Genomic DNA, 20,826 nt, shown 5'->3' with positions numbered 1-20,826 from the left:
CCTGGACCAGAGCTACTGCAGGGCCCAGTGCTGCTGTTTGTCAGCTCTAACACCCTGGACCAGAGCTACTGCAGGGCCCAGTGCTGCTGTTTGTCAGCGCTAACACCCTGGACCAGAGCGACTGTAGGGCCCAGTGCTGCTGTTTGTCAGCTCTAACAGGGTGGAGCCTTACCTAACATTGCCCCTTCTCCCCAAGTGTGCAACTTGTTTACTTCACTTTTACTTATTTTAAATGAATATAGGAAATATAGAAATACGTCCTCCAATCAGATTGGAGCCTACAGTCCGTGGCTCCACCAATCAAATGCTTTTAAGTTCGTGGGGAGTGGTGAAGTGCACCCTTCAGGAGGAAGGAGAGATAATTGGGACGTAGCCAATGTCTAAGGTTACAGGCTCCTCCCAAAGCAAACGCCTGATTGACTGACAACAGCTGAACACACCTGGATTAAACCCCACCCACACGCACCTTTCTAGGAACTCTCACCTGTCACCTGGACTCTGAATACAGGAAGAGACACAGACTGACTAGCGACCGAAGCTCTGAGCACCTGGCCAGGAATAAGTGGGACAGGTAGGTTTAACTTGTTAACATCGTACTGAACACAGGTTGTAAATATTGACCACAGCTTGGGAACAATAAGGCTTATTCTAATCAATCCTCCTTGTCAGGACGTTGCCTCTCTGTTCAGAACAGTAGGTGGAACATCCATTTTCTTTTACAACATGGTTACGACTGAACAGGTCAGGGCGACACTCTTCTCAGTTCAGGAAGTCACAACTTTATAGGTACTACACTGTTTGTTTTTTACTGGTAAAAGAGAGGACATACAACAGCGCTTTGAGGTAAAAACAAACAGTTGTGATTGTAGTGAGAATAACAGCTGGAAGAGGTCATGCAGGTGTTGAGTGTTGTGTTGATTCCTTCATTATGTAACAGAATACTCGGTGTTACCTGTTCTACTGCATACCAGGGAATGTTACGCTCTCTGTCTCTCAAACACACAGACAGACAGAGACAGACACAGACAGAGCCAGAGAGACAGAGACAGACAGACAGAGCCAGAGAGACAGAGACGGACAGACAGACAGACAGACAGAGCCAGAGAGACAGAGACAGACAGACAGACAGACAGACAGACAGACAGACAGACAGACAGACAGACAGACAGACAGACAGACAGAGCCAGAGAGACAGAGACGGACGGACAGACAGACAGACAGACAGACAGACAGAGCCAGAGAGACAGAGACAGAGACGGACGGACAGACAGACAGACAGACAGACAGACAGACAGACAGACAGACAGAGACAGACAGAGCCAGAGAGACAGAGAGACAGAGACAGACAGACAGAGCCAGAGAGACAGACGGACAGACAGACAGACAGACAGACAGACAGACAGACAGACAGACAGACAGAGCCAGACAGAGACAGAGACGGACAGACAGACAGAAAGACAGAGACAGACACACTTTTCTTTGAATGACACACATGATCACATAACTGACTTGGCTATGAGACACACAGAAACATTAGGCGAGCTCAGGTGAATCTGTGACCTGAAAGAGTTCCAATAGTCAAATATCCAAAGACAAGCATTCACTGCTTGACAAAGAAACATGTTTGACCGTGGAGTTGATAACAATTCACTTCCTATGATAATCTCCACATCCTGTCTTTCATCCAATCAGATTGGATTAGCTGGAATGTGACTTTGCTCGCTGCGGTGATGTCAAGGACATGAGGTCATAGCTTTTATGTTGGGAGTCTGTTGGCTGCACCAAGTCTAAATGGCTTCCTCTCCAATACTGCAAATGGCACCCTATTTCCTTGATAGTGCACTACTTTTGACCCAGGGCCCCATAGGGAATAGGGTGCCATTTAGGATGCTGACTATATTTTCTTTCAAATATTGTTTATTGAACACACACAAGAATGGTGTTTCGGTATAAAAGACAAGTGTACAATTCTTATCTAAACATAAGAGAGCAGACAGGAACAACAAGACCCAGAGTTCTGGGTACAAAACAAATATAACACGACATACAGAATAGGGACATGTAGAAAGAAAGATGGTAGATGCCCCCCCACTTACTCCCCCCTTTTATCCACCCCTTTATTCCTCCCCACTTATTCCCCCCCACTTATTCCCCCCCACTTATTCCCCCCACGTACTCCCCCCTTTTATCCCCCCCTTTATTCCCCCCACTTATTCCCCCCACTTATTCCCCCCACTTATTCCCCCCACGTACTCCCCCTTTTATCCCCCCTTTATTCCCCCCACTTATTCCCCCCACTTAAAACCCCCCACTTATTCCCCCCCACTTAAAACCCCCCACTTATTCCCACCCCACTTACTCCCCCTTTTATCCACCCCTTTATCCCCCCCACTTATTCCCCCATTTATTCCCCCACTTATTCCCCCCACTTATTAGGTAGATTAGGTAGATTCAAATATTACAATTGAGAGTGCGTTAAAATGTACAAATTCACAGCACCGACTGGTCCAAGTAGGAGAGGAAAGGCTGCCAGATTTGATCAAATGTTGATAATTTATTGTTCAGAATATATCTAATTCTTTCTAAGTGTACAGTGTTTGCCAATTCGCTGAGCCATAATTTGGTAGAGGGCGCTTCCCTCCTTTTCCAAAAACAACAAGATTAGTTTTTTTGCAGAAATTAGAGATGAGTTGTTTTTGTGGGTTAATCCGTTTAGGGAATCACACTCCCAGGATTATCAGAATCGGGTCTGGATCTATTGAAGTCTCCAGAACTTCAGAGAGGATCCTAGATGCACACTATATTTAAGACAAAATACTGTATGTTCCCTCTAGTCAGTGTTAACATCTTAACTTCAGTAGCCCTCCACTGTCCTTGGGTTTCAGAACCGATGAGTTTTATAAACCTCTGTCCTTCTTCAGCGTGTTATTTATCAGCAAAATGGGAAAGAGGTTAATGAATGAATCAGTCTTTGTTATTGTTATTGTTATTGTTATTGTTATTGTTATTGTTATTTCACCTTGTATTATATTCCTTGCTGAGAGAAAGCAGCCTTAGGAAAGTATTTTTCACTACAGCCTTATTCTAAAATGAATTAAATAAATAAAAATCCTCAGCAATCTACACACAATACCTCATACTGATAAAGCAAAAACAGTTTTTTTGATTTTTTGGGGGGGCAAATTTATAAAAATCTATGAACAGAAATACCTCATTTACTCAGACCCTGTTGCTATGAGACTCAAAATTGAGCTCAGGTGCATCCTGTTTCCATTGATCATCCTTGAGACGTTTCTACAATTTGATTGGAGTCCGACCTGTGGTAAATTCAATTGATTGGACATGATTAGGAAAGGCACACACCTGTCTATATAAGGTCCCACAGTTGACAGTGCTTGTCAGAGCAAAAACCAAGCCATGAGGTCGAAGGAATTGTCTGTAGAGCCCCGAGACAGGATTGCGTTGAGGCACAGATCTGGTGAAGGGTACCAAAACATTCTTAGATGGAAGACGTTTGGAACCACCAAGACTCTTCCTAGAGCTGACCGCCCGGCCAAACTGAGCAGTCGGGGGAGAAGGGCATTGGTCAGGGAGGTGACCAAGAACCCAATGGTCACTGACAGAGCTCTAGAATTAATCTGTGGAGATGGGAGAACCTTCCAGAAGGACAACCATCTCTGCAGCACTCCACAAATCAGGCCTTTTAAGTCCAGGTGGAAACCACTCCTCTGTAAAAGACACATGACAGCCTGCTTGGAGTTTGCAAAAAGGCACCTAAAGACTCTCAGACCATGAGAAACAAGATGCTCTGGTCTGATGAAACCAAGATTGATCTCTTTGGACTGAATACCTGGCACCATCCCTACGGTGAAGCATGGTGGTGACAGAATCCTGTTGTGGGGATGTTTTTCATCGGCAGGGACTGGGAGACTAGTCAGCATCGAGGCAAAGACGAACATAGCAAAGTACAGAGAGATCCTTGATGAAAACCTGCTTAATAGCTCTCAGGTCCTCAGACTGGGGCGAAGGTTCACCTTCCAACAGGACAATGACCCAAAGCACACAGCCAAGGGAATGCATGAATGGCTTCGTGACAAATCTCTGAATGTCCTTGAGTGGCCCCGCCAGAGTCCGGACTTGAACCTGATCGAACATCTCCGGAGAGACCTGAAAATAGCTGTGCAGCAACGCTCCCCATCCGACCTGACAGAGCTTGGGAGGATCTGCAGAGCAGAATGGGAGAAACCCCCCAAAAAGCAGGTGTGCCAAGCTTGTAGTGTCATTACTAAGACTCAATGCTGTAATCACTGGTGTCTGAATACCAATATTTCCATTTTAAAAATTGTAATAAATGTCTAAACCTGTTTTTTGCTTTGCTTTTCATCATGGGGTATTGTGTGTGTGTAGATTGAGGGAGGGGGAGGGGACAATTTAATAAATTTTAGGATAAGGCTGTAATCTAACAAAATGTGGAAAAAGTCAAGGGGTCTGAATACTTTCTGAAGGCAGTGTAACCCAACTGACTAGTTGATTCAGTTTAACCTTGAAGCGAGTGAATACTGTGGCTTTAAACGCACGCTCTCCTTCCGTGGGGAGAAAATGAATGGGGGAAACCTTCAATAACTTGTTTAAAAATAAAACTGTACCAGTGAACTCTGTCTGGCCAATCAAATGGAAGTATAACGTGACAAGAACATGAAGGTGTTTAGAGAGACCTGACATTTCATCTCTATATTGATAAGTAATGGGGTGCAACTTTGGTTTTTAGAAGTGAGGGGACGACAATGATAAAACTGGGGGAGGGGGGGACATGATTATATTTTCCAAACAGTCTACGCGACCGCACGGAGACGTCCTCATGGTCCTAAAGCCTTCCAGTGCCTTGTTTTTGTATCACATTACAATAGTAATGGGCGGAGATAAAAATGCAATTTCAGAATGTGGGGGGGGGGGAACATGCCTCCAGTGAAAGTTGATTCCCTGTTAATGAGAGGCAGTACACTACAGGTATCTGTTACTACAAAGTGTTTCATGCTTAATCTCTTGATATATTGAATTTGGACCTTTTAGAAAAAGGGGAATTGGAAAGGGTGGAGAGATGGATTAGCGGGGCAGGGAAAAGAGGGGTACGGAAAGTATGAATTGATTGATTTCTATGGCGTCCTTCCAGGGCATGGCATCTACCATCTCTACCATCAGCCTCGTCTCCGAGCGGCACTTCCTGTGCCCGCTGTGTAAGGACATCTTCAGCAGTCCCGTGACTACTCCGTGTGGCCACAGTTTCTGTCAGGCCTGCCTGTGTGGGTACGTCCCCTCTTTATCTTACGATTATAAAGAATGGAGGTCGGGGGTTTCTATCGTTTGTTGAACTTTATTGAAAGCATTGCAGAGGATCCATACATTGTTGTTCACTAGCTCTGAAGCTCAAATAGTGCATGAGTAAAACATGGACTGGAGTACTGAGCGTATCATCAGCATAATAAAAACATGGACTGGGCTCATTACAGGTACTGGACCCGGCACCGTTCAGACTACTGTCCCCTCTGCAAGAGGTTGTTCCATTCCAGGCCAGACCTTAGTGTCAACCGCATCCTGGCTGACGTCTGTGACAACTACAGGAAGACACGGCCTGAGAGCCCTGAGGAGAGCCACGACACGGTACTCTACTGACCTTAGTGCAACATATTGTGACATTAAGAGGTTCAAGAGGCTATGGTGTACCTGTAATAGATACCTTGGTGTCATGATACCTTGGTGTAATCCTCTCTATGTTATGATACCTTGCTGTAATCCTCTTGATGTTATGATACCTTGGTGTCATGATACCTTGGTGTAATCCTCTTGATGTTATGATACCTTGGTGTAATCCTCTTGATGTTATGATACCTTGGTGTCATGATACCTTGGTGTATTCCTCTTGGTGTTATGATACCTTGACGTAATCCTCTCGATGTTATGATACCTTGGTGTAATCCTCTTGATGCTATGATACCTTGGTGTAATCCTCTTGATGTTATGATACCTTGGTGTAATCCTCTTGATGCTATGATACCTTGGTGTAATCCTCTTGATGTCATTATACCTTGGTGTCATGATACCTTGGTGTAATCCTCTTGATGTTATGATACCTTGGTGTAATCCTCTTGATGCTATGATACCTTGGTGTAATCCTCTTGATGTCATTATACCTTGGTGTCATGATACCTTGGTGTAATCCTCTTGATGTTATGATACCTTGGTGTAATCCTCTCGATGTTATGATACCTTGCTGTAATCCTCTTGATGTTATGATACCTTGGTGTCATGATACCTTGGTGTAATCCTCTCGATGTTATGATACCTTGCTGTAATCCTCTTGATGTTATGATACCTTGGTGTCCTGATACATTGGTGTAATCCTCTTGGTGTCATGATACCTTGGTGTAATCCTCTTGATGTTATGATACCTTGGTGTAATCCTCTTGATGTTATGATACCTTGGTGTCATGATACCTTGGTGTAATCCTCTTGGTGTCCTGATACATTGGTGTAATCCTCTTGATGTTATGATACCTTGATGTAATCCTCTTGATTTTATGATACCTTGGTGTAATCCTCTTGATGTTATGATACCTTGCTGTAATCCTCTTCTGCAGCCGCAGGTTGTAGACATTGACCAGATGATCCAGGAGCGACTGAAGAAAGTTGACAGACTCAGACACTCCCTGCAGCTCCTCAAAGTGAGTCCCGATCCCAAATGGGCCCCTAGCTCCTACACCAGGGCTCTCCAAGCCTGCTCCTGGAGAGCTACCAAACTCCAACTCCAGTTATAACTAACCTGATTCAGTTTATCAACCAGCTAATTATTAGAATCAGGTGCGCTAGATTAGGGTTGTAGTGAAAACCTACAGGATGGTATCTCTCCAGGTACAGGGTTAGAGAGGTCCTACAGGATGGTATCTCTCCAGGTACAGGGTTAGAGAGGTCCTACAGGATGGTATCTCTCCTGGTACAGGGTTAGAGAGGCCTACAGGATGGTATCTCTCCAGGTACAGGGTTAGAGAGGCCCTACAGGATGGTATCTCTCCAGGTACAGGGTTAGAGAGAACTACAGGATGGTATCTCTCCAGGTACAGGATTAGAGAGGTCCTACAGGATGGTATCTCTCCAGGTACAGGGTTAGAGAGGCCCTACAGGATGGTATCTCTCCAGGTACAGGGTTAGAGAGAACTACAGGATGGTATCTCTCCTGGTACAGGGTTAGAGAGAACTACAGGATGGTATCTCTCCAGGCACAGGGTTAGAGAGGTCCTACAGGATGGTATCTCTCCAGGTACAGGGTTAGAGAGGTCCTACAGGATGGTAGATCTCCAGGTACAGGGTTAGAGAGGTCCTACAGGATGGTATCTCTCCAGGTACAGGGTTAGAGAGGCCCTACAGGATGCTATCTCCCCAGGTACAGGGTTAGAGGCCCTAATGGATGGTAGATCTCCAGGTACAGGGTTAGAGAGGCCCTACAGCCTACGCCCTTATGTAGATCTAGATGGGTTAGACAAATCCACCACCCTTACCACAGACATGTTTTGTCCAATCACACCTTATCATCTTAAAGTGATGTGAGATACAGACATATATTTTATCCAATCAGAGCTGATGTCTGAGATATTGACCGTCTCTTGTCCAATTAGAACTCGTCTGAGATACAGACATGTCTTTTGTCCAATCAGAACTGATGTCTGAGATATTGACCGTCTCTTGTCCAATTAGAACTCGTCTGAGATACAGACATGTCTTTTGTCCAATCAGAACTCGTGTGTGAGGGAGGTGCGTGAGAGCCAGAAGGTGTTCTCTGCCCTTGTCAGTTCCATGGAGAAGAGCCACAAGGCCGTGGTGGCAGCCATTGAGGAGAGACAGGGGGAGGAGGAGGTCTGTAATGTACAGTAATACTCTGATTTATTTATCAATTTATAAACTTAGATTAAAAATAATAACGGATTGGATTTATTTAGCTCCTTTCTCGTGAATGAGTTACACAAAGCGCTTTACACAGTAAGGGGAAAACTCACCTCATCCACCACCTATTGACAGAATACAATGTGATTGTCAATATACCAAATGTAACAATGTTTGTGTTTTTTTTAGAGGATTGTTGAGAAGCTGGTGAAGGAGCTGGAACAGGAGATTCTACAGCTGAGGAATGGAGACACTGACCTGGGGCCGTGTCATTCTCAGCAGAGCCATGATGAGCTCTGTGGTGGTGGTGGTGGTCAGAAGAGTGTTGCAGTGGTAAGCATGGGGTAGGGTGAAGTCGCCCCTAGACGCTAGTTTGGGACCAGTTCAGCATTTTATCCACTAATGGTTTAGGTTCAGATTGAGGGAAAGGTAGCTGATCCTAGATCTGTACCTAGGGGAAACTTCACCCCAGAGCGGTAATCATATACTTAAGCAATAAGGCCCGAGGGGGTGTGGCATATAATCAATATACCAGAGCCAAGGGATGTTCTTATGCACGACGCAAAGCAGAGTACGGACTGGATACACACCTTAAAACTGGTTACCAACGTCATTAGAACAGTAAAAATACATGTTCTTTCATACCCGTGGTATACCACGACATCCAGCCAATCAGCATTCAGGGCTCGAACCACCCAGTTTATAATGTCTGATATACCTCGGATTTCAGCCAATCAGAATTCAGGACCCAAACTACCTGGTTTATAATGTAGATTAGGACACATGTAGGTCTACATGTTTATCTTTGCTTCATCATGTCTTCATTTCCATAATCAGAAACAGAGTTTCTTATTTATTTTTTTGATTTGATTTGATTTTTAATTATCATGACCACAGAAGAAAAGGCTTGAACCCTTAAATTAGTCCCCCAACCACTAATATTTAATCTTAAAATATAACCGTGTTTGTTTGTTTGTCCTCTATGAACGTCGCAGAGCACCACTTCCACCACGGGCTACTCTGAGAGGAGGGACTGGTCCAAGCTTTCCATGGAGACAGACCCCTGTATGGGCGTGACCAGGAGAGCAGTGTCAGACCTGATGGACATGGTTAAAGGAGAGCTCTGTAGACTCTCTAAAGCTGGTTAGTATTTACACTACAGATACGATCATATCATACTGGATCCATCTCTTACAGTTCTACATCCACCCTCAACAATTTAGTAGACCACATGTTTTGTGTTGATTAGACATCTGTCAGCATCTGATAAATGATTGGATTATTCTACTGCATATCTTTAGGGTGAGTGAAATGTCAGATCTGTTAGTCTGGGAAGGATTCTTATGGAGCTGTTATCTTTAGGGTGAGTGAAATGTCAGATCTGTTAGTCTGGGAAGGATTCTTATGGAGCTGTTATCTTTAGGGGGAGTGAAATGTCAGATCTGTTAGTCTGGGAAGGTTTCTTATGGAGCTGTTATCTTTAGGGGGAGTGAAATGTCAGATCTGTTAGTCTGGGAAGGTTTCTTATGGAGCTGTTATCTTTAGGGTGAGTGAAATGTCAGATCTGTTAGTCTGGGAAGGATTCTTATGGAGCTGTTATCTTTAGGGTGAGTGAAATGTCAGATCTGTTAGTCTGGGAAGGATTCTTATGGAGCTGTTATCTTTAGGGTGAGTGAAATGTCAGATCTGTTAGTCTGGGAAGGATTCTTATGGAGCTGTTATCTTTAGGGTGAGTGAAATGTCAGATCTGTTAGTCTGGGAAGGATTCTTATGGAGCTGTTATCTTTAGGGTGAGTGAAATGTCAGATCTGTTAGTCTGGGAAGGATTCTTATGGAGCTGTTATCTTTAGGGGGAGTGAAATGTCAGATCTGTTAGTCTGGGAAGGATTCTTATGGAGCTGTTATCTTTAGGGGGAGTGAAATGTCAGATCTGTTAGTCTGGGAAGGATTCTTATGGAGCTGTTATCTTTAGGGTGAGTGAAATGTCAGATCTGTTAGTCTGGGAAGGATTCTTATGGAGCTGTTATCTTTAGGGTGAGTGAAATGTCAGATCTGTTTGTTTGGGAAGGATTCTTATGGAGCTGTTATCTTTAGGGTGAGTGAAATGTCAGATCTGTTAGTCTGGGAAGGATTCTTATGGAGCTGTTATCTTTAGGGTGAGTGAAATGTCAGATCTGTTAGTCTGGGAAGGATTCTTATGGAGCTGTTATCTTTAGGGTGAGTGAAATGTCAGATCTGTTAGTCTGGGAAGGATTCTTATGGAGCTGTTATCTTTAGGGTGAGTGAAATGTCAGATCTGTTAGTCCGGGAAGGATTCTTATCGAACAGTTATCTTTAGGGTGAGTGAAATGTCAGATCTGTTAGTCTGGGAAGGATTCTTATGGAGCTGTTATCTTTAGGGTGAGTGAAATGTCAGATCTGTTAGTCTGGGAAGGATTCTTATGGAGCTGTTATCTTTAGGGTGAGTGAAATGTCAGATCTGTTAGTCTGGGAAGGATTCTTATGGAGCTGTTATCTTTAGGGTGAGTGAAATGTCAGATCTGTTAGTCTGGGAAGGATTCTTATGGAGCTGTTATCTTTAGGGTGAGTGAAATGTCAGATCTGTTAGTCTGGGAAGGATTCTTATGGAGCTGTTATCTTTAGGGTGAGTGAAATGTCAGATCTGTTAGTCTGGGAAGGATTCTTATGGAGCTGTTATCTTTAGGGTGAGTGAAATGTCAGATCTGTTAGTCTGGGAAGGATTCTTATGGAGCTGTTATCTTTAGGGTGAGTGAAATGTCAGGTCTGTTAGTCTGGGAAGGATTCTTATGGAGCTGTTATCTTTAGGGTGAGTGAAATGTCAGATCTGTTAGTCTGGGAAGGATTCTTATCGAACAGTTATCTTTAGGGTGAGTGAAATGTCAGGTCTGTTAGTCTGGGAAGGATTCTTATGGAGCTGTTATCTTTAGGGTGAGTGAAATGTCAGGTCTGTTAGTCTGGGAAGGATTCTTATGGAGCTGTTATCTTTAGGGTGAGTGAAATGTCAGATCTGTTAGTCTGGGAAGGATTCTTATGGAGCTGTTATCTTTAGGGTGAGTGAAATGTCAGGTCTGTTAGTCTGGGAAGGATTCTTATGGAGCTGTTATCTTTAGGGTGAGTGAAATGTCAGATCTGTTAGTCTGGGAAGGATTCTTATGGAGCTGTTATCTTTAGGGTGAGTGAAATGTCAGATCTGTTAGTCTGGGAAGGATTCTTATCGAACAGTTATCTTTAGGGTGAGTGAAATGTCAGATCTGTTAGTCTGGGAAGGATTCTTATGGAGCTGTTATCTTTAGGGTGAGTGAAATGTCAGATCTGTTAGTCTGGGAAGGATTCTTATGGAGCTGTTATCTTTAGGGTGAGTGAAATGTCAGGTCTGTTAGTCTGGGAAGGATTCTTATGGAGCTGTTATCTTTAGGGTGAGTGAAATGTCAGATCTGTTAGTCTGGGAAGGATTCTTATCGAACAGTTATCTTTAGGGTGAGTGAAATGTCAGGTCTGTTAGTCTGGGAAGGATTCTTATGGAGCTGTTATCTTTAGGGTGAGTGAAATGTCAGGTCTGTTAGTCTGGGAAGGATTCTTATGGAGCTGTTATCTTTAGGGTGAGTGAAATGTCAGATCTGTTAGTCTGGGAAGGATTCTTATGGAGCTGTTATCTTTAGGGTGAGTGAAATGTCAGGTCTGTTAGTCTGGGAAGGATTCTTATGGAGCTGTTATCTTTAGGGTGAGTGAAATGTCAGATCTGTTAGTCTGGGAAGGATTCTTATCGAACAGTTATCTTTAGGGTGAGTGAAATGTCAGATCTGTTAGTCTGGGAAGGATTCTTATGGAGCTGTTATCTTTAGGGTGAGTGAAATGTCAGATCTGTTAGTCTGGGAAGGATTCTTATGGAGCTGTTATCTTTAGGGTGAGTGAAATGTCAGATCTGTTAGTCCGGGAAGGATTCTTATCGAACAGTTATCTTTAGGGTGAGTGAAATGTCAGATCTGTTAGTCTGGGAAGGATTCTTATGGAGCTGTTATCTTTAGGGTGAGTGAAATGTCAGATCTGTTAGTCTGGGAAGGATTCTTATGGAGCTGTTATCTTTAGGGTGAGTGAAATGTCAGATCTGTTAGTCTGGGAAGGATTCTTATCGAACAGTTATCTTTAGGGTGAGTGAAATGTCAGATCTGTTAGTCCGGGAAGGATTCTTATCGAACAGTTATCTTTAGGGTGAGTGAAATGTCAGATCTGTTAGTCCGGGAAGGATTCTTATCGAACAGTTATCTTTAGGGTGAGTGAAATGTCAGATCTGTTAGTCTGGGAAGGACTCTTACTGGAGCTGTTATCTTTAGGGTGAGTGAAATGTCAGATCTGTTAGTCTGAAGAAGGATTCTTATGGAGCTGTTATCTTTAGGGTGAGTGAAATGTCAGATCTGTTAGTCTGGGAAGGATTCTTATGGAGCTGTTATCTTTAGGGTGAGTGAAATGTCAGATCTGTTAGTCCGGGAAGGATTCTTATGGAGCTGTTATCTTTAGGGTGAGTGAAATGTCAGATCTGTTAGTCTGGGAAGGATTCTTATGGAGCTGTTATCTTTAGGGTGAGTGAAATGTCAGATCTGTTAGTCTGGGAAGGATTCTTATGGAGCTGTTATCTTTAGGGTGAGTGAAATGTCAGATCTGTTAGTCTGGGAAGGATTCTTATGGAGCTGTTATCTTTAGGGTGAGTGAAATGTCAGATCTGTTAGTCTGGGAAGGATTCTTATGGAGCTGTTATCTTTAGGGTGAGTGAAATGTCAGATCTGTTAGTCTGGGAAGGATTCTTATGGAGCTGTTATCTTTAGGGTGAGTGAAATGTCAGATCTGTTAGTCTGGGAAGGATTCTTATCGAACAGTTATCTTTAGGGGGAGTGAAATGTCAGATCTGTTAGTCTGGGAAGGATTCTTATGGAGCTGTTATCTTTAGGGTGAGTGAAATGTCAGATCTGTTAGTCTGGGAAGGATTCTTATCGAACAGTTATCTTTAGGGTGAGTGAAATGTCAGATCTGTTAGTCTGGGAAGGATTCTTATGGAGCTGTTATCTTTAGGGTGAGTGAAATGTCAGATCTGTTAGTCTGGGAAGGATTCTTATGGAGCTGTTATCTTTAGGGTGAGTGAAATGTCAGATCTGTTAGTCTGGGAAGGATTCTTATGGAGCTGTTATCTTTAGGGTGAGTGAAATGTCAGATCTGTTAGTCTGGGAAGGATTCTTATGGAGCTGTTATCTTTAGGGTGAGTGAAATGTCAGATCTGTTAGTCTGGGAAGGATTCTTATGGAGCTGTTATCTTTAGGGTGAGTGAAATGTCAGATCTGTTAGTCTGGGAAGGATTCTTATGGAGCTGTTATCTTTAGGGTGAGTGAAATGTCAGATCTGTTAGTCTGGGAAGGATTCTTATGGAGCTGTTATCTTTAGGGTGAGTGAAATGTCAGATCTGTTAGTCTGGGAAGGATTCTTATCGAACTGTTATCTTTAGGGTGAGTGAAATGTCAGATCTGTTAGTCTGGGAAGGATTCTTATGGAACTGTTATCTTTAGGGGGAGTGAAATGTCAGATCTGTTAGTCTGGGAAGGATTCTTATGGAACTGTTATCTTTAGGGTGAGTGAAATGTCAGATCTGTTAGTCTGGGAAGGATTCTTATGGAGCTGTTATCTTTAGGGTGAGTGAAATGTCAGATCTGTTAGTCTGGGAAGGATTCTTATCGAACTGTTATCTTTAGGGTGAGTGAAATGTCAGATCTGTTAGTCTGGGAAGGATTCTTATGGAACTGTTATCTTTAGGGGGAGTGAAATGTCAGATCTGTTAGTCTGGGAAGGATTCTTATGGAGCTGTTATCTTTAGGGTGAGTGAAATGTCAGATCTGTTAGTCTGGGAAGGATTCTTATGGAGCTGTTATCTTTAGGGTGAGTGAAATGTCAGATCTGTTAGTCTGGGAAGGATTCTTATGGAGCTGTTATCTTTAGGGTGAGTGAAATGTCAGATCTGTTAGTCTGGGAAGGATTCTTACTGGAACTGTTATCTTTAGGGTGAGTGAAATGTCAGATCTGTTAGTCTGGGAAGGATTCTTATGGAGCTGTTATCTTTAGGGTGAGTGAAATGTCAGATCTGTTAGTCTGGGAAGGATTCTTATGGAGCTGTTATCTTTAGGGTGAGTGAAATGTCAGATCTGTTAGTCTGGGAAGGATTCTTATGGAGCTGTTATCTTTAGGGTGAGTGAAATGTCAGATCTGTTAGTCTGGGAAGGATTCTTATGGAGCTGTTATCTTTAGGGTGAGTGAAATGTCAGATCTGTTAGTCTGGGAAGGATTCTTATGGAGCTGTTATCTTTAGGGTGAGTGAAATGTCAGATCTGTTAGTCTGGGACGGTTTCTTATGGAGCTGTTATCTTTAGGGTGAGTGAAATGTTAGATCTGTTAGTCTGGGAAGGATTCTTATGGAGCTGTTATCTTTAGGGTGAGTGAAATGTCAGATCTGTTAGTCTGGGAAGGATTCTTATCGAACAGTTATCTTTAGGGTGAGTGAAATGTCAGATCTGTTAGTCTGGGAAGGATTCTTATGGAACGGTTATCTTTAGGGTGAGTGAAATGTCAGATCTGTTAGTCTGGGAAGGATTCTTATCGAACAGTTATCTTTAGGGTGAGTGAAATGTCAGATCTGTTAGTCTGGGAAGGATTCTTATGGAGCTGTTATCTTTAGGGTGAGTGAAATGTCAGATCTGTTAGTCTGGGAAGGATTCTTATGGAGCTGTTATCTTTAGGGTGAGTGAAATGTCAGATCTGTTAGTCTGGGAAGGATTCTTATGGAGCTGTTATCTTTAGGGTGAGTGAAATGTCAGATCTGTTAGTCTGGGAAGGATTCTTATCGAACAGTTATCTTTAGGGTGAGTGAAATGTCAGATCTGTTAGTCTGGGAAGGATTCTTATGGAGCTGTTATCTTTAGGGTGAGTGAAATGTCAGATCTGTTAGTCTGGGAAGGATTCTTATGGAGCTGTTATCTTTAGGGTGAGTGAAATGTCAGATCTGTTCGTCTGGGAAGGATTCTTATGGAACTGTTATCTTTAGGGGGAGTGAAATGTCAGATCTGTTAGTCTGGGAAGGATTCTTATGGAACTGTTATCTTTAGGGTGAGTGAAATGTCAGATCTGTTAGTCTGGGAAGGATTCTTATGGAGCTGTTATCTTTAGGGTGAGTGAAATGTCAGATCTGTTAGTCTGGGAAGGATTCTTATCGAACTGTTATCTTTAGGGTGAGTGAAATGTCAGATCTGTTAGTCTCGGAAGGATTCTTATGGAACTGTTATCTTTAGGGGGAGTGAAATGTCAGATCTGTTAGTCTGGGAAGGATTCTTATGGAGCTGTTATCTTTAGGGTGAGTGAAATGTCAGATCTGTTAGTCTGGGAAGGATTCTTATGGAGCTGTTATCTTTAGGGTGAGTGAAATGTCAGATCTGTTAGTCTGGGAAGGATTCTTATGGAGCTGTTATCTTTAGGGTGAGTGAAATGTCAGATCTGTTAGTCTGGGAAGGATTCTTATGGAGCTGTTATCTTTAGGGTGAGTGAAATGTCAGATCTGTTAGTCTGGGAAGGATTCTTATGGAGCTGTTATCTTTAGGGTGAGTGAAATGTCAGATCTGTTAGTCTGGGAAGGTTTCTTATGGAGCTGTTATCTTTAGGGTGAGTGAAATGTTAGATCTGTTAGTCTGGGAAGGATTCTTATGGAGCTGTTATCTTTAGGGTGAGTGAAATGTCAGATCTGTTAGTCTGGGAAGGATTCTTATCGAACAGTTATCTTTAGGGTGAGTGAAATGTCAGATCTGTTAGTCTGGGAAGGATTCTTATGGAACGGTTATCTTTAGGGTGAGTGAAATGTCAGATCTGTTAGTCTGGGAAGGATTCTTATCGAACAGTTATCTTTAGGGTGAGTGAAATGTCAGATCTGTTAGTCTGGGAAGGATTCTTATGGAGCTGTTATCTTTAGGGTGAGGGAAATGTCAGATCTGTTAGTCTGGGAAGGATTCTTATGGAGCTGTTATCTTTAGGGTGAGTGAAATGTCAGATCTGTTAGTCTGGGAAGGATTCTTATGGAGCTGTTATCTTTAGGGTGAGTGAAATGTCAGATCTGTTAGTCTGGGAAGGATTCTTATGGAGCTGTTATCTTTAGGGTGAGTGAAATGTCAGATCTGTTAGTCTGGGAAGGATTCTTATGGAGCTGTTATCTTTAGGGTGAGTGAAATGTCAGATCTGTTCGTCTGGGAAGGATTCTTATGGAACTGTTATCTTTTGCAGAGCTGAAGAAAATACAGAAATACACAGGTATGTCTCCACCTGCCCAAAGAGTTAGATGCTCCATAATATGTATTTTTTTGTTGTTCTTAAAGGACCAGTGCAGTCAAAATTCAGTTTTTCTGTGTTTTATATCATATTGTACAACAGCTGATGAAACTAACACTGTAAAAGTGTGGAAAAGTGTTATTTCCTGATAGTTTATGGTTGAAAATACAATCTTAATCAGCAGGTGTGCGTGGGCGGAAGTTTAGGCTTTCCATTGTGACATCACAATGTGGTAAATTGGTTAATAGACTAATAACAAAGAGTTCCAAACCTCTCTGCCAATAACGGCTCGTCTTCAGTTTTCCCCTCCCCCTCAGACCACTCCCAGACAGTCCGAGCCAAAATCTTGCTTGAGAAATACTTTTCAAATTTTTGCCCATTTGAATGGAAATCTATTAGAGTAAGATACATAATTATTACTCAGAAAATAATTTGATATTGAATTTAGAATCGCGGCATTCAAAGTACTTGTTTTACCAAGGTGAGTTTTCTGTTGCCATGGCACTTATATGTTTCTCTCTCCTTCCTCTACCCTAGTAGACATCTCCCTGAGTCCCAAGACGGCCCACGCCTTCCTCTCGGTCTCAGACGACCGGAAACAGGTGCGACACACAGACAAACACCAGGAGGTCCCAGACAACCCCAAGAGGTTTGACCGCGTGGCCAACGTCCTGGGAAGAGAGTCCTTCAGCAGCGGCAGGTACTGTAATGTCCCTCTTTATACTGTTTGCCTGTATAATAGAATTCTATATCTACATATCTATATTATCATAAAGATCTATGATCATATATCTATGGTTCTTAGAACGGCTGATATGGTTTGTTTGTTGAACTTTACTGAAACTATTGTGGGGATTCAAACTTAAGTAGAAGTTAGGATTCACTCATGGCTCTTTACCTTAAATCAAATCAAATCAAATGTATTTATAAAGCCCTTCGTACATCAGCTGATATCTCAAAGTGCTGTACAGAAACCCAGCCTAAAACCCCAAACAGCAAGCAATGCAGGTGTAGAAGCACAGTGGCTAGGAAAAACTCCCTAGAAAGGCCAAAACCTAGGAAGAAACCTAGAGAGGAACCAGGCTATGTGGGGTGGCCAGTCCTCTTCTGGCTGTGACGGGTGGAGATTATAACAGAACATGGCCAAGATGTTCAAATGTTCATAAATGACCAGCATGGTCGAATAATAATAAGGCAGAACAGTTGAAACTGGAGCAGCAGCACGGTCAGGTGGACTGGGGACAGCAAGTAGTCATCATGTCAGGTAGTCCTGGGGCATGGTCCTAGGGCTCAGGTCCTCCGAGATAGAGAAAGAAAGAGAGAAGGAGAGAATTAGAGAAGGCACACTTAGATTCACACAGGACACCGAATAGGACAGGAGAAGTACTCCTGATATAACAAACTGACCCCAGCCGCCCGACACATAAACTACTGCAGCATAAATACTGGAGGCTGAGACAGGAGGGGTCAGGAGACACTGTGGCCCCATCCGATGACACCCCCGGACAGGGCCAAACAGGAAGAATATAACCCCACCCACTTTGCCAAAGCACAGCCCCCACACCACTAGAGGGATATCTTCAACCACCAACTTACCATCCTGAGACGAGGCTGAGTATAGCCCACAAAGATCTCCGCCATGGCACAACCCAAGGGGGGGCGCCAACCCAGACAGGATGACCACATCAGTGAATCAACCCACTCAGGTGACGCACCCCTTCCAGTAAGCCAGTGACTCAGCCCCTGTAATAGGGTTAGAGGCAGAGAATCCCAGTGGAAAGAGGGGAACCGGCCAGGCAGAGACAGCAAGGGCGGTTCGTTGCTCCAGAGCCTTTCCGTTCACCTCCCCACTCCTGGGCCAGACTACACTCAATCATATGACCCACTGAAGAGATGAGTCTTCAGTAAAGACTTAAAGGTTGAGACCGAGTTTGCGTCTCTGACATGGGTAGGCAGACCGTTCCATGAAAATGGAGCTCTATAGGAGAAAGCCCTGCCTCCAGCTGTTTGCTTAGAAATTCTAGGGACAATTAGGAGGCCTGCATCTTGTGACCGTAGCGTACTTGTAGGTATGTACGGCAGGACCAAATCAGAGAGATAGGTAGGAGCAAGCCCATGTAATGCTTTGTAGGTTAGCAGTAAAACCTTGAAATCAGCCCTTGCTTTGACAGGAAGCCAGTGTAGGGAGGCTAGCACTGGAGTAATATGATCAAATTTTTTGGTTCTAGTCAGGATTCTAGCAGCCGTATTTAGCACAAACTGAAGTTTATTTAGTGCTTTATCCGGGTAGCCGGAAAGTAGAGCATTGCAGTAGTCTAACCTAGAAGTGACAAAAGCATGGATGAATTTTTCTGCATCATTTTTGGACAGAAAGTTTCTGATTTTTGCAATGTTACATAGATGGAAAAAAGCTGTCCTTGAAATGGTCTTGATATGTTCTTCAAAAGAGAGATCAGGGTCCAGAGTAACGCCGAGGTCCTTCGCAGTTTTATTTGAGACGACTGTACAACCATTAAGATTAATTGTCAGATTCAACTACCTTAACTAGTGCTGTAGTAAAACATGGACTGGATTTCGATACTAAGTTCATCAGTTATAATGATGAAAACATGGACTGGACTAAAATACAAAGTTCATCAGTTATAATGATGAAAACATGGACTGGACTAAAATACAAGGTTAATCAGTTATAATGATGAAAACATGGACTGGACTAAAATACAAGGTTCATCAGTTAGAATGATGAAAACCTGGACTGGACTTGAATGCAAAGTTTATCAGTTGTATTGATGAAAACATGGACTGGACTAAAATACAAGGTTCATCAGTTAGAATGATGAAAATTTGGACTGGACTTCAATGCAAAGTTCATCAGTTGTAATGACGAAAACATTGATTCCATTCCAGGTACTACTAGACTAATGTTGACTCCATTCCAGGTACTACTGGACTAATGTTCACTCCATTCCAGGTACTAATGTTGACTCCATTCCAGGTACTAATGTTGACTCCATTCCAGGTACTACTGGACTAATGTTGACTCCATTCCAGGTACTAATGTTGACTCCATTCCAGGTACTAATGTTTACTCCCTTCCAGGTACTACTGGACTAATGTTGACTCCATTCCAGGTACTAATGTTGACTCCATTCCAGGTACTAATGTTGACTCCATTCCAGGTACTAATGGACTAATGTTGACTCCATTCCAGGTACTACTGGACTAATGTTGACTCCATTCCAGGTACTACTGGACTAATGTTGACTCCATTCCAGGTACTAATGTTGACTCCATTCCAGGTACTACTGGGAGGTGGAGGTGGGAGAGAAGATAGAGTGGAACCTGGGCGTGGCCAGACAGTCCATCAACAGGAAAGGGAAGTTTACAGTCAGCCCAGCCAATGGCTTCTGGACACTGAGCCTAAAGAGCGGGGGTCAATACGTAGCTAACACCTCCCCCACTGTCACCCCCGTGGGCCTGGAGCAGAAGCCCAGGAAGGTGGGGGTGTTTCTGGACTACGTGGAGGGCCGAGTGTCCTTCTACTGCGCGGAGACCGGGGTTCACATCCACACGTTTACAGATGTCTTCACTGATAGACTACACCCACTCTTTAGTCCTGGGAGGCAACACGGGGGCAGGAATATCGCTCCTCTGACTATTAGTACTAGCTTCTGTAGCATCTGAGCCCCCTGACTTAACCCCCACGCCTGGAATAGTCATTTAATCATGTCATTATGTAGCCTAATGTAGAGGAAGGCTCACTCGGTCCTCTCTCACGTTTGTATTTTCAGTTGGAAAAACCGTCTACTTTCCTAATATTGAGTTAATGCAGTGTTTGTGTTGTCAGGCAATGAGCTGGGTAATCAATAGTTATGCTATAATTTATTTTAATTATAATTTATGAAAGTATATATGAACCCTCAAATGTATATTTTTTTACAAAGTGTTGACTTTTTTTTATTCTGTGCATCATTAAAACATGTAAATTATTCAGACTGAGTCGTTTCATAAACCGTGCCGCAGGCCCTAACTGTTTGTTTGATAACAAGAAACCTTGACCATTCATGTATCAACCTGGTCCAGTCATGCTAGCTAGCTAACAGCTAGCCAAAAGCTAGTTAACAGCTGGCCAACAGCGGGCCAACAGTTAGCTAACAGCTGGCTAACAGCGGGCTAACAGCTGGCTAACAGCGGGCTAGATACTCCAGGTGATGTGCTTGAAAGGTAGGATCGATCATCTCTTTTTCTGGTTCCCCTGAGACTGTCTGGTGCCCCTAACTTCTTAAAGGTCCAATGCAGACATTTTTATTTAAATGTCAAATCATTTCTGGGTAACAATGAAGTGCCGAACTGTGATTGTTTTCAATTGAAATGGTCAAAGAGAAACAAAAAATTAGCTTCTAAATTTTTTTTCTCAAACAAGAATTTTGCTAGGACTGTCTGGGAGTGGTCTGAGTAAGGGAGGGGGAAACTGAAAACTAGCTGTTATTGGCAGAGAGGTTTGGAACTCTCTTTCTTATTGGTCTA

General features: G+C 43.1%; 1 protein-coding gene across 4 annotated transcripts; it reads left to right on the top strand.

The window, feature by feature from the left end:
• The first annotated feature begins 471 nt into the window (after nt 1-471).
• On the top strand, nt 472-20,292 carry LOC135538444 (E3 ubiquitin-protein ligase TRIM39-like). 4 transcript variants are annotated; one of them, XM_064964345.1, is made up of 10 exons: nt 472-571; nt 5,171-5,304; nt 5,508-5,658; nt 6,642-6,719; nt 7,786-7,905; nt 8,122-8,265; nt 8,928-9,075; nt 16,255-16,281; nt 16,837-16,999; nt 19,599-20,292. In XM_064964345.1, exons 2-10 carry the CDS (start codon nt 5,174-5,176, stop codon nt 19,981-19,983), a joined length of 1,347 nt encoding a protein of 448 aa, XP_064820417.1. In that variant the 5' UTR covers nt 472-571; nt 5,171-5,173; the 3' UTR covers nt 19,984-20,292. The 4 variants fall into 4 exon arrangements, with proteins under 4 accessions (XP_064820417.1, XP_064820416.1, XP_064820415.1 ...); XM_064964344.1 differs by having other exon boundaries at nt 6,636-6,719; nt 16,840-16,999; XM_064964343.1 differs by having other exon boundaries at nt 6,636-6,719.
• The last annotated feature ends 534 nt before the right edge of the window (nt 20,293-20,826 follow it).

Source organism: Oncorhynchus masou, unplaced genomic scaffold, assembly GCF_036934945.1.
Source record: "Oncorhynchus masou masou isolate Uvic2021 unplaced genomic scaffold, UVic_Omas_1.1 unplaced_scaffold_965, whole genome shotgun sequence".
In the NCBI taxonomy this organism is placed as follows: domain Eukaryota; kingdom Metazoa; phylum Chordata; class Actinopteri; order Salmoniformes; family Salmonidae; genus Oncorhynchus; species Oncorhynchus masou.
The sequence above is the reverse complement of the archived record's forward strand: the minus strand, read 5'-3'. Positions and strand labels throughout refer to the sequence as shown.